A 19,499-nucleotide genomic window follows, 5' to 3' on the forward strand; every position below is an offset into this window, starting at 1 on the left:
ATTATCCCAGTGCCACACTCTTGACTCCACAGAGACAGACACAGACCCTCTCCTCAAAAGATGTTTCTGGTGGAGAATAACCTCCTCCTAACACACATTATCCTGACCATCATAACAAAACATTTTTATGAGCCTTCAATTTATATTTTTATATCGTTTATTTGTTTTCCATTATTACCTTTATTGCACAGTTTAGGCCAAGGAAACTGAAAAGATTTCATAAGAGAGATGAAAAAACTCTTGCGCATTAACAGTAATATTACCTACCACTGCCTGACTGACGGCCCTGCTCTGTCTGATTTCATTCTGACATAGTGGTATGAAAATGCCTGGAAACAACGTAGCATGATCAGCTATAAGGAAATGCAGCAGTCATAGTGAATCAGTAAACAATAAATCATTAGTTAAATGATTTATTGTTTACTGATTCACTATGACTGTTGCATAGTGAATCAGTAAACAATAAATCATTAGTTAAATGTGATCAACACATAACTTTTATGCTCATACAAAGATGACCAGACTGTTTCTATATGATCTGTATGCTAGAAATATCTAAACAGTGTGCCGTTTATACATAAATATTTCTGCAGACTGAATCAAAACCAGTGATGAGCTCAGTTACATTACATTACATTATTTTGTACATTCTGCAGCAAACTTTTGTGTCTGCATTAACCATACATCCACATTATAACCCAGAGAATTCATATCACCTTTACTATATACATGTTACGTAACAAACACAGGGCTACACTGTGTTTGTGACCTGGACTTCTGTCAGTAAGAACAAGATCAAAAGTAGAAGAATCAGAATCAAGATGAGGTTAAGGGCACAAACTGTAGCTGAAATTCCAGCAACATTAAGAGTAAATACATTTTTTCCATTAGAAAAAGCTTAATAAAGAAACGACTGAATCAATCTGGCAGTGACTGTAATATTTTCTGAGCACTATGAACATTTAAAATAGATTTTCTTCAAAGCTGAAAGTTGAGATCTAAAACGTAATCTCACATAATACAACAGAGCACGATACTGCCAGTTCACTGTGACCATTTTACAACTCCAACATGAATACTAACTGTATAACTGTTATTTACAATAACTTTTTTTGACCTTTGCCAAGCCCCGCCCCTTTGTGATGGTCCGACAAGCTGTCAGAGTAAGAATGGAGCCCACACTGTCTTCAGTCTGTGTTTGAAGGATATATCCAGGATGTCCAACTGACTCAGCAGCAACAACAGGTTAAAAAGACAAAGACAGTTAGAAGCTAAAGCCGAACTATAGGCTACAGATCACAGTGTAAAAGTGAACCACCACATCACTGCTGATCGCCACAGAAGACAATGAATATAAAGGGAAACTTTGCTGATATTGAACCAGCTGTGTGGCATCACAGTGTGTGCCGCCAGACCTCTGCCGCCGGACAGGCAGGGATCTGCAGAAGTCAAACAGTGTTCTTCTGCGCACAATGCGATGACACACAGCTGGTTGAATATCAGCATAATCATTAAAAAGCAAAAGCAGCATGTGTATACATTCAGTAGGCTATATCTTCAGTAGCTAGCTAGATAACCCTACACTTTTCAGGGTTTGATTTTGGTTTTGGAACAGGGAAGAAATGTATATCTTTTTCCAACCTCTCCACATTCTGCACATTTTCAAAGCCTCTTCCTGTTTTTCTCAAAGGACCTGGAGATAGTCAGCCACGCTCTCATGTTCTCCCGTTTGGACTATAACTCTCTGTACACTGATATTAGTCAGTTCTCTCTCTCCTGCCTCCAACTGGTTCATAACGCCACTGCCTGGCTCCTCACAGGTACCCAGAGGAGAGACCATGTCACACCTGTTTTAGCCCCTCTCCACCGGCTGCCTGTAAAATTCAGAATTGATTTTAAGACTCTCCTATTTGTTCACAAAGCCCTTAATGGTTTGGCCTCATCCTGCATGGCAGACCTCCTCTGGTCAGCTGACCATGGGGAACTTGTCTGCCCCACGCTTTAGATTCAAGCTCAGGAGTGATTGTGCCTTTGCTGTGACTGCTCCCAAACTGTGGAACAGCATCCCCCTCCAAATCAGATGTGCCCCCTCCACTGCATTGTTTAAGTCCAGGCTGAAAACTTACTTTTATTCCTGACTTTCTCTGCGGTGTGTCTGTTTGTGTTGTGTCTCTGAACGTGTGAGCTGTGTACCTGACAGTTATGTTGCCTCTCATGTATTTAGCCACTTATTCCTTTTGTACAGCACTTTGGTCAATACGAATTGTTGTAAATGTGCTTTGTAAATAAATTAGAGTCTGAGTTTGAGCTCCTCTCAGGTGATGGATTTGACTGCAGTGTCTTGCAGAGGTAGTCTACCCGAGTTGCTGGTCTCTGTTGAGCTGCGGAGAATGCTGCGCTGCCAGCGGTATAAGTTATGAGACTTTGGGCCCAAGCAGCTTTGGAACAACGTGAAGATTTTCCTCAGAACAGCCTTCCTCAGCAGGATGTAGACCCAGGGGTCCAGGATCTGGTTCCATGTGGCCATACGGACCACCATCAGGAGACTGAAAGAGGCGGGCTCGCTGTTGGCCCTGGTGCTCAGTACGATGACACGGATCTGGTGGGAGTGGTCAGAGAGTAAGAGACAGTGACAGAAAAGATAGACAAACAAACCATGTTATATTTAATATAACTAATGTCTTTCTTTAATTTAAGAAATAAAAAACTTTTACACTGACAGATTAGAAGCATCCTTGTGCATGGCACTCACTGTTTTTGTAAGATAAGCAAATGCTTTACTGGAATATATTTTAATTCAGTGTTTCACAGAAGAGCCTGTAAAGCAGTAATTAATGTTTCCAACTCATCTTTTGAAGATTGATGGTGTCAATCACCAGGCGTCCTCTCATGACTGGCACATCCATTATCCTCCACACATGTACAATGATTCAATACATGAGCATCTGCATGGTGATTGTAAACTCATAAATAAATAGTAACTGACTAAACTGAGAATAAAAAACTATAGTGTTTGTTGTTAAAATAAGATTTAAGTTATTCAAAGATGTGAAAATGCGACAGCATTTGCTTTAAAATACCACTTCAATCACACTCCATTATGTTCTTTCTCAAGCTCATGTCAGCGCATTTCTTACATTGCTAAAATTACCATAAAAATGTCAGAAATATGATTAGTTTTTGCTTTATAGCTGTAGAGGATGAGGAGTGTGGCATGCAAAGAGCTGATGGTGTAAATCACAATGTGCTTTTGCAGCAGCAATAAAAGCAATGAAGGGAACATGTAGAGAACACATTTGTAGAGCAGGAGACGGAGTTTTAAATGTTCTTTTTCAACCAGGAGCAAGGAGATATTTTAAAGGATATGTGTGTAAATGTGACACAAAGATCTGGATATACTGCAGTATTTAGAAGTTTAGTGGAGTGGTCATGTAGTAAACTATTTAAGCGTTTGAGTCCTGATGTCATAGATAAATGGATGACAGCTTCAGCAGCAATGAATCAGAGGAATGGACTGATTGAAAGAGAAAAACAGCAGTGTAAAAAGCTTCAAAACAACCTTTTGCTTGAGCAATCTTTTCATCACATATTACAGGTTTGTCTCATTTCAAATCCAATTTCACCGTCTCTTGACAGTCACTTTGTACCAACCAGTGGTCAAAATCCATGACAGACACAAACAGAAAATGGGGTTTGAAGATCAAAAAAATGATGTGGGAATGTAAATGTAATTATAAATGGATTATCAGTAACAAATTGAGATTAATTAAAGAAACAGTGTGTAGGATTGAGGGGCATCTAGTGGTGAATATTGTAGATTGCAACCAGCAGAGAACAGCTCCCTTGTGCAAAGCGGGAACTTCCGATCAGGATTCCTTCAGTGTTTATTGTTCAGGAGGGTTTTTAACAGGAGGTGAGGTATCTGCAAAGGTCTCTTCCTCTCCAAAAGAAATGGAACAGATGATTAAAACTGATAAATAAAAACCCTCTGACTTAAAGCTATAGTTGGTAATGTTGGAGAGCTAGCAAGATTTGAAAGCGGCACCTCCTCTCAGCCCCACCCCCTCCTCCCCCTCCCGTCAGTGCTCCGTCCAAAGTCACGGCCCCACAAACTTGAATGCGCATCCCGCACTGCAGTAGAAGTCAGCAGGGCAGAGGAGAGCCGAGTAAAATAACAAATCCCCCCAAGCAAACAGATAATTACCTGTCCAACAGAAAGACAGCAACCTCTGCATCACTTTTCAGGCCCTTCAGCTCCCTCAGTTGTCTCCACCGTTCAAAAGCTGCACCGATGTTGACGTCCAGTTTGTCCTCTCGCTTTATCCAAAGCCTTTTTCGTCGCAGCCTTTTCTGCCTCCGACTTTCTTTTCTCAGCCTGTTAAGCGGGGCGAGCTGTTACAAGTAACGCTGGAAGTGATACTTTTGGCTGCATTTTCTCTGCCATTGTTCAGCAAACTCCTACTAACTAGGTATTTCTGCTGAGAAGTGTGCTGAATATTTCCGGCAACGGTGACACGTGATGAGTGCACGCAGGGAGGAGGGAGGGAGGGACAGAGGGGGGCTCGGGCAGGACGAGACATGAAGGCATCTGATTGGTTCTTTCCATTCGCACTGAATGGCAGGGATTGGTCAGAGTTTTTACGGGCCTGCAGCTGCCACAGAGGTCTGATTTTTTTCATTCCTTTTTCTGAACACATTATGTATTGACTACTCTCAGGGTGGAAGGACCATTTCACCCAAGAAGTGTTTCTGAACAGGATTACCAACTATAACTTTAAGCTGATCATGTAACCAATTAATGTTTCTCCAATGCTGTTCAGCTCATCACAGACAGGCCGCTAGCCCAGCACCAGCTAATGTGTGCTCACCAATTTTCTCTGATAACTTCAAATCCAGACATTCAGGAGATTTTTACTGGGAACCGAATCATCCACAGAAATCTCTTCCTCTCCAAAACAAACAAATTCTGTGATTTAATCTAGTTAAAAAAAACTGAATAAAGCTGTTTCATATTAAAAAATAAATGTTTTTCACACACTGCTCATCAGGAGGGGCTGCTAACTATAGTTGCTGATGTGAAAATGCAAAAATGCAAATGGCCCTGTCTAGAGTCAACATTTGGTTTGTCCATTCAGGGCTACTGTAGAAACATGACGGTGCAACACGGAAGACTCCATAGCTGAGGACCTTCTCTCTGTCTAGATATAAATGGCTCATTCTAAGGTAACAAAAACACAATCATTCTTATTTTCAAGTGATTAAGAAAACAAACATATTATAAACAATTTCTGCCCATATCTCCCCCTAAATCCTACATACTGGACCTTTGATATATAAACTCGAATTAAAAAGGAGTTCCAACTCATTTTCATGGTTTCAGGCTGTGGGAAATATGCATCACAAAAGAGTTAAAGGTCTTCCGAGGAGAAATTCTTACCAGTAAAGGGCCCCAGCACACACAGGACACCAACATGATAGCCAGCAGCTGGCAGATCATCTCTATGTGGTATGACGTGCCCCTGCAGTGATGCTTGCGGCGCAGTCTGGCCTGCAGCAGCGCGCAACTTGTCAGTGTATTGCACACAATCGAGAGCAGCAGGGCCAGCAGCCCTAGCATAGAGAAAAGCAGAGGCAGGAGCACATCCAGCCAGTCCTTAGGTTCCTCCATATGGAAGAAGCACCAGCTCCTGGAGCTCTGAACCCTGTAGGGCCTCCACAGCAGCACAGGCAGCACAGCCACCAGGGCAGCGAGCAACCACGTGAGTCCCAGCAGCCTTTTCATGTGGCGGGAGGCTAAAGCTGTGGAGTGGAAGATAGGCCTGGTGACTCCAATGCAGCGCTCCACCGCCATGGCGCTTCCCAGGAACAAGGGGCTCAGACCAAAAAACACCATGCATGCTCCAAAGATGCTGCACACAATGTGGTGAGGGTCAAACATCTCCCATTTCTTGTGGAAGCTGTAGACAAAAAGCACCAGGGAGCCAGTGACGAGGTGACCCAGCAGGTCTGTGACCACCAGGCTGCTGGCAAACAGCAGGAAGGCCGCCTTGTGCTTGATCCGGATACGGTTGTAGGACTTGACAAGGATGAAGAGGGCGAGGCTGTTGGAGAGGATGCCCATGGTCATGGAGATGGCGGAGGCAGTGATGGACAGGTCCTTCTGGCTGCAGGTGCTGTTGCTGGGTCTGACCTCTGACCTGCAACTTGCCTCTGAGCTCCCATTGGCTGACATGGTGGAAATGAAATCTGAAGGAGAGGATAAATGGTAGATGGGATGCATAATTTATTTGTATAAAAATATGTGCATTAAAACTTAAGAGGCTAAAAAGTGGCAAGTGATCACGTCAATCAATAATCTGTAGTTTCAATGATTTGGAACAGATGCTCAGCTTTAACGCATTAAAACATTCTACTTTACAGCTCACACATGCAGCTGTGGGTACGGTAAACGTTACTTTCATCAACACGGGCTGAGATAAAATCATTATGAAACACGTGCCACACTCTCATAAGACATTAACTTTTGCTAATGATCGTGGATGGTTAAAAATTACCTCAGGTTTGGTCTTCTCTCACGCAACTTGCCATATGTCAACAGCTTACTAACTAAGCTGCGTCCTTTGTGATGGTCAGTAAAAAAAAGAAACGTATCCTCAGCCCTGCAGTGATTGCCATTGAGCGTCCAGAAACTGCTTTCCTCAGTGTTGCTGCGATCTGTGCAACTTGCTCCGTGTGCGCTCCGCTGGTGCCATACTCAGTGAAGGCGGCGAGCTTCAGCCTGCGAACTGTCACTACAAACCCAAACCCTCCTTGCAGGCTGTGCAAATCTGCGCACTCTGCAAACAAACAGCCCAGTGGTGCTCTTGTTGTTGTGTCGACACAAAATAGGCATTAAAACTAAAATAACCGACAAACCAAAATACGCACGCCAGTGAATCATATAATTACGCACGCCTGATTAAAATCGCCAAAGTGTTCCTGTGAAAATCATCCAATTTCTTCAGCTTTCTTTTGCATATAATTTTCTGTTAAGAAAAAAAATCCTATCTCTGTTTTACTCCAGTCTGTCTGCGTGTTGTTGGATCACCCTGCTGCTTGAGTCTGAATGGCAGAAACAGGTTGTCAATAACTTCACATGATGTCCTAGAAGTACAGACTGTCTGTGACAGCATGACGTCATCGTGCTTTATGAACTGAAAAAAAAAAAAAACATTGTCCAAAGAGATACACCAAAACCAAATCTTAAAATAGATACGACAAAGGGTCCAACATGCAACAAGTTATTAAGGAGCCTTGTATTTTCTATTTCTGTATTTTTTTCTTATCAATCACGTTTTTTTTTATCTTTTAACATAGAAAAACAGTAAGGAAGAATATTAACCGCTGCCAATTTTAAGCAGCTTCAACATTTATTATCCAGTGCCAAAGTTCTGCTATCAAACGATTAAATAAATTGGTTTTCCAGCATGTGAGGATCAAACAATGTGTTGTCACTGTTACCAACAAGAGAACAAAATGTCTTGGCTTGGACTGGACACACTGCTGGGCTGTCGTTCAAAGCAATATCCTTTTATTCAACCTATTAGTCACACGTTTTGCTTTTTCTGACTGCACACTATTAGATCCCACCATTGTGCTTAACTAAAAGGATGGGGACAGGCATGCTTCGCTTTCATCACAGATGCTGGGTGTTTCTTTCCAGGTCCCTTTGTTTTTTGTGTTTTGACGTTTCCAAAATGTGTTGCTGTCCACTGGGTTTATGCTGCCCCTTCTCATCCCCTATATATTTGTCTTGTCTGTTACCTTGTCTCTGACTGATGAGGACAGAGCTCCTAATGGAAACTGTGGCGTGGAAGTTGCTCTTTAGAGATCAGTAGATGTTGTGAGTTCTCAGATTTACAGCTATGTCTGTCTTTAGTTAGAACATCTTGTCAAGCAAATGTTATATCAATTAAGAATATTTCTCCTTACAGTTTTACTTTCATTTGTAATTTATGTCATTTGAAACTATCAAATCTTTTCAACCTCGCTGCTTCAGCAAAACCTGTAATCTCTTTTCCAGGGAGTCCTGCGGGAGAAAGCAGGCTTGGAGTCAAATGTTGCTGACAGACGAGCAGCAGCTTCAATTGGAAAAAGTCACATAAAAGGAAAGTGAAGTGGTCTAAAAAGGAGAAGGGGTCGGGGCCAAACAAAAGACTCTCCAAACTGAATGAAGCACGGAGAGTTCCTCACTGAGTCTGACCCAGCAGAGAGCAAATTATTGACCTTCATAGGAGCCAGCACTTTAAGACATATTACAGAGGAGTACACGTAATTCTGAGGCAGATAGTGAATGGACTTATGCAATAAATATTACCCTGGAGTGAACACTCCTTTGAACAGAGAAAACACAGCAGTGACTTAAAGATCTCTATCAATAATTAGTCACTACACAACAAAGGGAATCTGGAATTTTCTATATTTATTTTTCTTAGAAGTGAACTCTGATTTAGTATTGCAGTCCCGTTAAACTGTCAGACTCATGATGAACACTTATACAAAGAGAACGACAAACAAAAAAGGATCAAAATCAATGGAGAAGAAGCATAAATGTTGTCTTTGATATTCCACACATTATTCTTCCTTGTCAAAACCTGGCACCTACATTATCCACAACTCACACCCTGACAGTGTGGTTGGAGACTTTGTTGTGTTGTGCTACATCTAATGTAACTTCAAGCCTCTAAACACAAGCAGAGATGAGGAGCCGGTTACAGAGGTCTGTTAAGCTCACTTCTCTCCAACACCATGCCTCAGATGTTTGTATTATTTTTATATTTTCAGATCTGTAGTCTTCAGCTCCAGTCAACACTGACTTAAGTGTTTATCAGATTTCACTCAGCTCGCTTTGGTGTCAAGATATGGATTAATACTTTTGTTTTCACATATGCACTATTGCTTCCCAAGTCCTGTAAACAGCCTTTGATGTGTACAATTATTAGAGTTCCCTCCTGAAGCTAAATAAACCATTTTAACACTTAATGGATCATTTAAAAAAATAAAATTAAAAAAAGCACTGTTACAAAGGTCAAAACATGGCTGCTTTTTTTAGCTCAGGAAAAGTTTAAATTTTGGAGCAACCCAATCACTAGTACAAATGTTGGCATTGTCCAATGTTTCTGCAAACCATGGGTATGCTATATGTTTAGAAATAAAAAGCACGTGGTTAACATGGCTAAAATATACCAAACTCTTTTTACAAAACACCCTCTGTTGTTGCTAAAAACAAAGCTAGAAATGTATCAAAGTCTCATTAAAAAAGACCCGCTTTTGTTGCTACAAACATGACTGGATATGTCCCTAACTCTTGTTACAAAATACACACTTCTGTCACGACAAACATGGCTAGAAATGTGCCATCTCTTTTACAAAACACCCACTTTTGTTGCTAGAAACACAGCTAGAAACACAAAATACACACATCTGTCACTAAAAACATGGCTAGAAATTTACCAAGGTCTCATTAAAACGACCCACTTTTGTTGCTAAAAATGTGGCTAAAAATATACCAAACTCTTTTTACAAAATACACGCTTCTGTCACTACAAACACGGTTAGAAATGTACTAAACTTTTATTACAAACACAAACACAGCTAGAAGAGTCTTGTTAGAAAATACCCACACCTGTCGCTAAAACCACACCTGGAAATGTACTAAACTTTCATTACAAAACACCCACATTTGTTGCTACAAACACAGCTAAAAATGTACCAAACTCTCCTTAAAAACACCAGCTTCTGTCACTACAAACATGGCTGGAACTGAATGTTTAGAACTCTCATTACGAAACACCCACTTCTGTAGCTGCAAACACAGCAAGAAATTCACAAAACTCTCATTACGAAACACCCGTTGGAAATGTACCAAAATCTCATTTAAAAACACCCACCTTTGCTGCTAAAAACATGGCTAAAAATATACCAAATTATTTTTTACAAAATACACACTTCTGTCACTACAAACACAGCTAGAAATACAAAACACCCACTTTTTGTTGCTAGAAACACAGCTAGAAATGTACTAAGGTCTCATTAAAAAAGACCTGCTTTTGTTGCTACAAACATGGCTGGATATGTCCCAAATGCTTGTTTCAAAATACCCACTTCTGCCGCTAAAACCACAGCTGGGAATGTACTAAACTCTTATTACAAAACACCCATATTTGTTGCTACAAATACTGTTAGACCATCCACCATCCCCTCCTCCTCCCAGTGAGAAACTCAGCACATATACATGTAATCAAAACTACCTCATATGTGTGAAACACACAAATGTAACATATCTGAAGCTGCAAAAAGGCACAATGCCAACATTTTATTCTGGCAACTGGGCTGTTTGGAGATACATGATTTTCCAGAACAGCAACAATTATGCAGTTTGCTGAGAAATCCCAAATGCTCCAAACTTGCACGTCTTTGGAAGCCTCTGTGTTCCTTCTTCCTTAACACCATTGGGCCTGTGACACCTCCAGAAAGCTCAGCATTAATATTCATCATCTCCATATTATATTCTGCCGTGTATCTCCTTCAGGCTTCTTTCAATGCTGCATCTCCCCCTGGCTCAGTGTGCAGCACATCATCTCCAGTGGGGATGTATTTAGTTTTTTATTGGCTGCTCATGTTGCCCACTCCATACGAGGTTTCATTTGTCTGTAAAATTGAATTCTGGAGATTCTCTCCTCTGTCGACACATAACCATCTGCTCGCAGTCATTGTTTACACACACTTCAGCACTTGGTTACAGCACTTCAGTGGCTATAGAGAGAACTTACTATGCAGACAGAGTGATATTTTGTCCGAGTGAAGAGGAAGTTTGAGCTTTCAGATGATGATTGCGTGATTACTCTGATGAGGAGGCCAAGTCATATGCATACACACAGAGCATCAGTTTATTTCCTGAAGTACCCAAGAGATTGCAGACCCACTAAGCTTATCATGCCCATAGACACCGGGGCCAGCATATTGATTGATATCGTCTCCATGACGTCAGCGCAGTGCCTGGAGCAGCTTAACAAAACAGCTCCTGAAGATTGCCACGGTGCCAGGCAACTGAGTCAGACAACCTTTGGGTCACAGCTAAAAGCACAAAGCCACTTCATCCATAACTTTGTGCATCAAATTTGGACATATTCTAGCAGTAACTATCATTAGGAAAATTATTTGAACTGATGCTGAGCAGTCCTGTAGTTCTGCACACAAAGAGCATTATTCTTTTTCTGTCTTTTCTATTTCAAACACAGCTGTATTAGTATTAGACTGCATTTCTAACTATAATTATCCTGGGGGTTATTCATGTCAAATTTTGAAAATGAGTGGTATTTCTTTTTAATAAAAGTTGAAGTGAAGTTAAGCTTTATAAGACTTCGGAGTCATTTTCTTATCATCCAATTATTGAAGCACCCTGAGGAACTTTAATGCTTAATCATGCCTGAAGTTTTGACTTATTTCCATTTTCTAAAACTTTATTTCCGCTCTTTCTTCAGCAGAAGTTGTATCAAATGTCCTCGTCGCTCTTTCTTTCAGTAATTGCAGCTAAATGGAGAGAAGCGTGAGGAAAGTGAAGATGAGGGTTGATCTCTAGATCTGCAGATGAGACTATGTGACAAGAAGGGGAGAATTACATATGCTTATTCTTGCATGCATTTCATGAACTGTGTACATTTGGTACAATTTATATACTGTTTCATTGGATATGTCATATGTGACATGTAGTCTGTCATAGTTTCAAAATACTTTTACTATTTTTGCATGAGTGTAATTCTGCTAATGTTGGATATAGCCTTTTAAATTCTTATTTTTACTCCTTGAAAACAGCATATTAAATCTCATTAAATTCAGGAAGACATGGGTGGAATCAAATAAAGCAGCTTTTCTTTCTCTAAATGATATCCCATTGTTTTGAACAGTCCCTCCTGCCATTGTTTCCTGTATGAACAGAAAAGCAAAAGAAAGCAAATAGTGAATTTTTCATTGAACAAATTAATTTCTACATTTCTAAAAAAACAATCTGTTTATTTTTCTTTGTCCCTCGGGGGTTGTTGGTGGTAGTCGAGTTGCAAAAATGAAAAGATAAAACATTTCCTCACATGCATGAACACAACATAAAAGAATGGTAGTGTAAAGGTAAAGGAATAAGCTGACACACACAAGGGTTAAGGGTTGCTGTGGTGAGTCCATAACTGGTGACTGACACCATGAATGCACATTAGGTCCAAAATTTAAAAATTATTCAGTCACACTCCCAGTTCACTGACAGTGTCTTTTGCCTCGGCTGTTTTCAAGTCTATTTATGGAAGCAGCTTAAAGTAGTCATAAAGGACATGAGTGTGTGGGGTCTTTGATAATCTCATACCAGGGGTAGGCAACCTGTGGCTCCGGAGCCACATGCAGCTCTTTTGCCTCCCCTTCAGTGGGTCCCTGTGGCTTTGTCAGAAAATTATAGAGAAATTCATAACAGCTATTTTTTAACATTTTAACTTTAACTTTCATTATACACCTTGAGTGATTCTCACATTCTCCACTGTAAAAATGTGTAGCCTATTCATAGAATAGCTCCCTAGCTAAACGACCCATGGATTCCAGAGCGAAAGAAAAAAGTCTTGGAGGACAATTGAGAATTTAATAGCGCATGGACATATTTGTTTCCTTTTACTGCCGACCCTGCAAAGTTAAAGTATCAACCAATGATAAATAGCCACTGCAGTGTAGCCACCTTGTGGTAAAACATATTAATAAATGCTTATTTAGACCTATGAATAATATTGATGGGCGAATTCAGACTTACCGTTCCCTTCATTATGAGGCTTAAATATGTTTTGCAGCTCCAGGCGGATTATTTGAGAGCTTTTTTGGCCACAGATGGCTCTTTTGCTATTAAAGGTTGCTGACCCATGTCTTATACTGTATGTCTATAAGGATTTGTTGAGTAATATGATAGCAGAAAGATGTTTGACAGTTGTTAATTTTGGTTGGAATGTAAATTGGGTTGACGAGGATGATCAACAGGCTAAATCCAAAAAAAAACAAGAAAAGGACACAGGGAAACAAAAGGCTGGAATGCTAGACACAAGGAGCTGAATTGACCTGGCACTAAGAGAAAACAAGACACACTAAGAAGCCGTTTACACGTACACTGTGATTTTGATAAACGGAGACATCTTCCTTCGTTTGTGCCCTTCGTTTACATGCAAACGGAGGTTTCTCCTCTGAAAACGAGTCTTTCTAAAAACTCCGGCCAGAGTGGAGATTTTGGAAAACTCCGGTTGCACGTTGAGTTATGCTGCATTCTACTGGTAGCCGGAACCGGGATTGATACGGTTTCCGGTCCGGAAAGGTACAAAAGAACATCTGTTCTACCTGGAGGTCTCGTCATCAAACTCAGGCAAGGTCCAGGTAGTCCGAGTCGGTAGAATTGACGTCACGACGAAGGTGGCTGCGCACATTGTGAAAGGTAAACAAAGTTATTTGTCCTCAATTTGTCCTCGTATATGCTGTTTAATTAAGCATTTGTGTTGTAAAAATCATACAAGTACTTTGCAATGGCATTTCTGTTTCCACTGTTGATTTGTGTTGGAAAAAAGTCTGTGCAAGCCCGTTGTAGCCTAAAGTCGTTTGAACCAGCCAAGTCTCCGTTGCTCAGCAACCATGCAAACAAAAACAAACTTACGGCGCGCCGCCATGTTTTTCGGACTGCTGCAATGAAACGCTTTCAGATCAGATGTGTCATACGGTCATATAAATCCGACAAGGAACGACCGGCCTGGATTGCCAAACGAATGCGGCATTATAGGTAGCCGACGTCACAGTATGCGCCGGAACTTGCACCTGTGTCAAAAGTGTGACCTATGTTGCTATGGTGAAGGCTTGAGCTTCTCGTTACAATGCCACCTACAGGTTTGGCATGCTCTTGTGTATATCTACATGGGTAAGTGTAAACGAAGATGTTTTTGAAAATGGAGACGGTGAAATGTCCGTTTATGAAAATAGCCAGCAACGTGTAAACGGCCTCCATATACTCTGGTGAGGGGAAGGATAAAGAGACACAGGTGAGGCTAATCAGGGCGGGAGCGACAATCAGACACAGGTGAAGCCACCAAAAGGGAGGGAAAACACACAGGAGCAGGAAGTGAAGTGATCTGAAACGAGAAAACGGGAAACAACATGAATAAATTAACCCTTTGAAACCTGGAAAAACATCATTTTTCTTGTGATGCTTTATGTATTCAAACCACTGAACCCTGAGCTAAGTGGTGTGATTTCCTTCAAAAACATGAGAAAAAAGGCAATGAGCAACTTGGTAAGAAACGTCAAAAATTGCAAAAAAAAAAAAAATATATATATATATTTTTTTAAAAAAAAGGGACAAAAAAAGAAAAAACGCTAGTGAAAAACTATATTTATAATTTTTATTATTATTTTTTATTATTACATTTTAAAATTATATTATGGAGTTATTAGGATTTTTAAGCACTCTTTCCAGGTAGTTTCCTTTTTTGTTTGTTTTTAATTTTCTTTCTTTCATTTTTTTTAATCATTATTATTATTATTATTTTTTTTTTTTTACAAATTTTCTTGTTTTCAGTTTTAATTATTTTTTTTTTTACTAATTTCTTGCAAATTTTTTGTGTCATTTCTTCTTTTGTTGGTCATTGCCGTCTTCCAACCCTTTTTAAAAGAAATCAAGCCAATTTGCACAGGTTTTGTGCGGCACACCCAGAACACACCTGATCAATCACTTAATCCAATAGTATAGGACAGGAAATACTCATGCCTACTTCCTTTCAGGAAGTAGTGGAGCTGGTACACAGAGCCTATTATATGTAATTGTCCTCCATACTATGTTACATGGTCTTGAGTACAATAAATAAAAATTAAATTACATTAATATTAACATCCAATGATGCTGGCAGCCAGCTGGGAAGGTGTGTGAGGGATCTCTGTGTTTTGCAAGTCATTATAGAGCTGAAGTTCACGTCACCTTGTGATAAATTGATGTAGCAAAATAAAAACTCAGAATCTTGTCTCTAGTTAAGATTAGGACACTGCTACCTCTGTATTTTCACAAGTTATCACACACGAGGTCTGGATAACCTTAACACCTACTGTATGTCAGGGATGTTTGTTGGCGTGTGTTGTTGATAAAATGAATTTAATGGGGGGGAACATATCTTGATGAACATAATCACCTCTCAAATTTGGTTTATTATGTAAGTTTTAATACTAATTTCCATATTCATATTCTGTATAACTTCTTCTCTGGCAGATGGTTCAGCAGCTTCACTACTTACATGTAAAAATGTTATTTATGAAAATGTCTTTTTATAAATGTAAGATGCTAAAAGAGTCCATGAAGGGACACAAGAAAAAAAGGCTCCTCTTTTTCATTCACAATGAATTGATTTTAAAGTCTGTAACTGAGTTGCTGCTGTGTCTGTTCTCATTGTAAAAAACAAGATATATTGTAGTCAGTGTGGTGAGGACACCTTCTTCTCATCATGTGCCCAAATGGTCACTAATTATCCTACAAGGTGACTCCTGATGAAATCTTTCCCTAGGTGACATTACACCTTCAAGTGTGGTGTCACACAGTATCTGCTGTAAGGACAGGCAGCAGAGTGGTTGGTCACAATGCAAGGCAAGCACAGGCATGGGAGCGCAATCACATTCTTTTGTTGGCTGAATCAAATGGGGCTGCTGTAATAGACTGCCTGCCTCAGTGGGGTTCAGATGGAGCCGGGAGTAGATTGAGCGAGATGGGAAAATAACCCATAATGCAGTCTTTTTGCCAGCAGCCTCCTCCTTCGCATCTCTGTCTCATTACAAAAACACCCCTGTGCCAAGATTCACAGGTAACAAACGTACTGTTCCTCTGCTCTCGCTCATCTTGTCTCTCCCGTCATTTCTTTTCTCTGCCTGTCACCCTGACCAAACAGTTTCCCTCATTTTGGAAATGGTTAATGGAGCAGACTTGGTGCCCTATGTGTGGAAGTTACGAAATGTGTCAAAGCTGTTTATCAAGCCAAGAAGGGACAAACGGTCAGTTCAGAGGAAAAGAAAATCCTTGGTAAACTGAACACAGGCTGGGTTAGCTTTCTCTGTGCTACCATCTCAACCTTTGCTAATACCTCACATTTCCCTCGTGTTCAGACACAACACAGATTTGATCCTGAAAGGTCATGGCACTTGGCAACAACTGAATTATCAAACAGTAACAGTTGAGAATAGGAGAGCAGCTGCCAGCTCCTGGCCTACCAGATGACGAACTCATACATCATCAAAACAGACATTAATGAAGAGGTTTTTAATTAATTTTTAGTCCCACAGAGATTGAACCTCAGATCGAACCTTTATGAAGGTATGAAGCTTGAATAGAGACTGCAGCTGGGCAGCAAAACCCAATTAGTGATGACATCAGTTACGTATATTGTGATTCGGGCTGGTAGGGATTAAAGGTTGAATAAAGGAATCAGTGTACATCGCATAACAGCTGTTGTTGTGCTGTTTAATATCTTCTAAGCCACTAACTTGTCTTATTGAGTCCTTAAAGTTTATGTGTTGGTACAGTCAGCAGACAACAAATAGGAGCTGTCCCAGTTATCCTTTTCTTTATTATACAGCTGTTGATACAAGTCATATATTAGTAGGACCAGACATATGTGTTAACAAGACTGAGCCTTATCTTACATCTGGCACAAAGCTAGTTTCAAATGGGTGCAGTTGTCATTTTCACGGCCAGCGCCAACGTTGTGCAAGCAGCAAATGTACTCGGCCCATCTGTGCACCCATAGGCGGTGGGTTTTAAAATGAGGTGTTGTCAGGCATGTTGTTGACGTGTTGCTATTTTGAGGCAGCAGTAAACGATTGCGCCACTGATCAACTAAAAACCTGGTCTGACGTCTGAATGGTGCCATATTTTTTCTGCTATTTAAAGGGCGCATTATTCCCAGACAACCTTTGTAAGAGGGGTTGTGAATGTGCTGAAAAATGAGCCCTATATGGGACTGTCCACAGGTTCCATATTGGCCACATGCCAGTTGCCCACATGGGTGGGTTTACCCAAGTGGGCCCCACATAGGTAGTGGGTATAGGCCAAAAAATGGGAATCTTATGTGGGTAAACCCAGCACTGTGGGAAAATGTAGCACATATGGAACCTGTGGACAATTCCATATTAGGCCCATTTACTTCCCACATGAGCCCCACATACAAATGTTGGCTGGGTTCAAATAGTAAGATGCACTTACACACACGGATTCACCACTCGCTTAAACTCGGTCACACACACACACACACACACACAGATGCACAGATGGGTTGCAGGTGTTGACATAAAACGTCATTAATGAGGATTTATTAATTACATTCCCTAAAATGTAAACATAGCAGAGAACTTTGGTGATTATTTCAGAAGCTAAGAGTTTAGTTCTATTTATAACTACAGTTTTTAGTTTTGCAGGTTATATGTCCCACTACAGAGACATTACTGCTCTCAGCAGAAAATCACTCACTTCTCCAGTCCACCAAATATGCAATGTAACCCCAATGTAACCCCCTAACTCCAAGTGCAAGTGCACCTGGTTTTAAAAGAGAATGGGGATGACACTCTGATTCAATCAATCAATCAATCAATCAATCAATCAATCAATCAATCAATCAATCAATCAATCAATCAATCAATTAATCAACTCATTGATTCAATGCTATCTCATACAAAAACAAAAGAATAAGTTAATTACCACTGACTCCCAAAATGACTTATACTGCTGTCCTGACTGTTTTAAACATATTGTTAACATTATGGAAAGGTTGCCATTATGCTATAAAACTTTGTGGCTTTATGTAATTTTGTTGTTAACGTAACATCACATATGTCATGTCACATTCTTCACTAGTGTAATATGCTACACATACATGCCTACTACACTACATAATCATTAAAAGACAACACTTTCTCACTCCAAACGAGTCACATATCAACATTTGGTCATGGACGCAATCAAGTCAATTTTTGTTGGACCCATCCTCAAAACCTTCCACCCGCCCCGGTCGGACTTTCGCTGCCTTATTTTCGTTCTTGTCCCGCCACCAGGCACTGTTAAACTATAACAGCGATCAGCCGTGTATCATGCCAACATTAAAGGATGGCTTTTTTTGTTAGTGTGTGACACCGCAATTCACTGTCCAAGCCCCAGATTTTGACGACTTCAGAGTGAGTCCAGGTTGTAAAAGAAGTCAACATTATCTTCAGGCCACAAAAATCAGTCTCCTGGGTAAAAGTCCAAATCTTGTTTGTCCCACTCACCACTTTTTAGGGACTTTTTCATCTGGCTTTTAGAAGGAATTTGAGGTGACACTCTGATAGGTTGAATTTGTTTTACAGCCAAAACACGCCTGTGATTAATTAAGGGACTAAATACAACCCCTTTGCCCCTTGTTCCTTACTTTATGGCCAGACTGTGCTTATGTCTATCTAGCAAAGTGGGGTCGGAGACGTCCTAAATGCATTTGTGCACATTAGAACATGCACTATAGATTGTTTGAACAGGGGCCTCAGAGTCTACAGTCAGGCCAGCAGCTCTGTGAGCCTGTAGCTACTTGGGCACTTTGAGTAAGGTTCTAATTACTGCATGTTATTATGCTCACAATGTAATTTCTAACATGTTATTTAGCAGGTATGTTTACTGTCTTCGTTTGGTGTCTTAGCATGTTAACACTGACATCAGTCTTGCATCTTAGGGTGGAAAAAAGTTAGTCGTCAAAGTATCAGCACATATTGAAATTGTGCCTTGATAATGGCACCAGATAAGAAGCTTGAGGGTCACAAACGTTATAAAATTCATCCTCTAGGAACATGAATGTCTGTACCAGACTGTATGTCAGTCCATCCCACAGGTGTTGAAATGTCAAGCCTGTGGCATTAGAGGAAAAGTCACAGGATCATCAAAGTTGTTGATTCATGATCTGGGGAATGTCTGAACAAAATGTCATAGCAGTGACATATTTCAGTCTCGTCCAAAGTGACACTGAGCGACGGACACTGTAAGCCACAGCTAGCATGGCTAAAAAAGTGTCTGGTTAACAATCTCTTGATTCAAACATAACTGAGCTACTATATGTACATTAATATATTTGTCTCTGCTCATCACAAAACAGACTGAGAGCTTTAAGTTCGCAAATGACAATGATGAATTTCTCCACAATTCTGGCCTGTAACAGTTATTGCACTTTGTGTCATTTTTCTTTGTTTACCTTTAACAGGGCTTGCACCAGGTCTGCAAACTTGACTTAACAGCCACATTATTAAGTGCAAACAGAGCACTGAGCAGAATGACTCAGTTTTCTGTGAGGAGCTTGAACATTAAGGCGACAGGACTGCCAGGTTCAGCACACACACAAAGAATGTAATGACCCTCGGAGAAAAACAAATATGCTGATCCATGTAGAGATGCACCTCACGCTGCT

At 40.4% G+C, this 19,499-nt stretch overlaps 1 protein-coding gene across 1 annotated transcript; it reads right to left on the reverse strand.

The window, feature by feature from the left end:
• Positions 1–45: 45 nt before the first annotated feature.
• On the reverse strand, positions 46–7,071 carry ptgfr (prostaglandin F receptor (FP)). Its single transcript, XM_049588485.1, has 3 exons — positions 6,555–7,071; positions 5,438–6,246; positions 46–2,599 (listed from the first exon to the last, which is right to left on the reverse strand). The coding sequence occupies exons 2-3, from the start codon at positions 6,230–6,232 to the stop codon at positions 2,315–2,317; spliced, it is 1,080 nt and encodes a 359-aa protein (XP_049444442.1). The 5' UTR covers positions 6,233–6,246; positions 6,555–7,071; the 3' UTR covers positions 46–2,314.
• Between the last annotated feature and the right edge of the window lie 12,428 nt (positions 7,072–19,499).

This window comes from Epinephelus fuscoguttatus, linkage group LG10 (assembly GCF_011397635.1).
Source record: "Epinephelus fuscoguttatus linkage group LG10, E.fuscoguttatus.final_Chr_v1".
NCBI lineage: Eukaryota > Metazoa > Chordata > Actinopteri > Perciformes > Serranidae > Epinephelus > Epinephelus fuscoguttatus.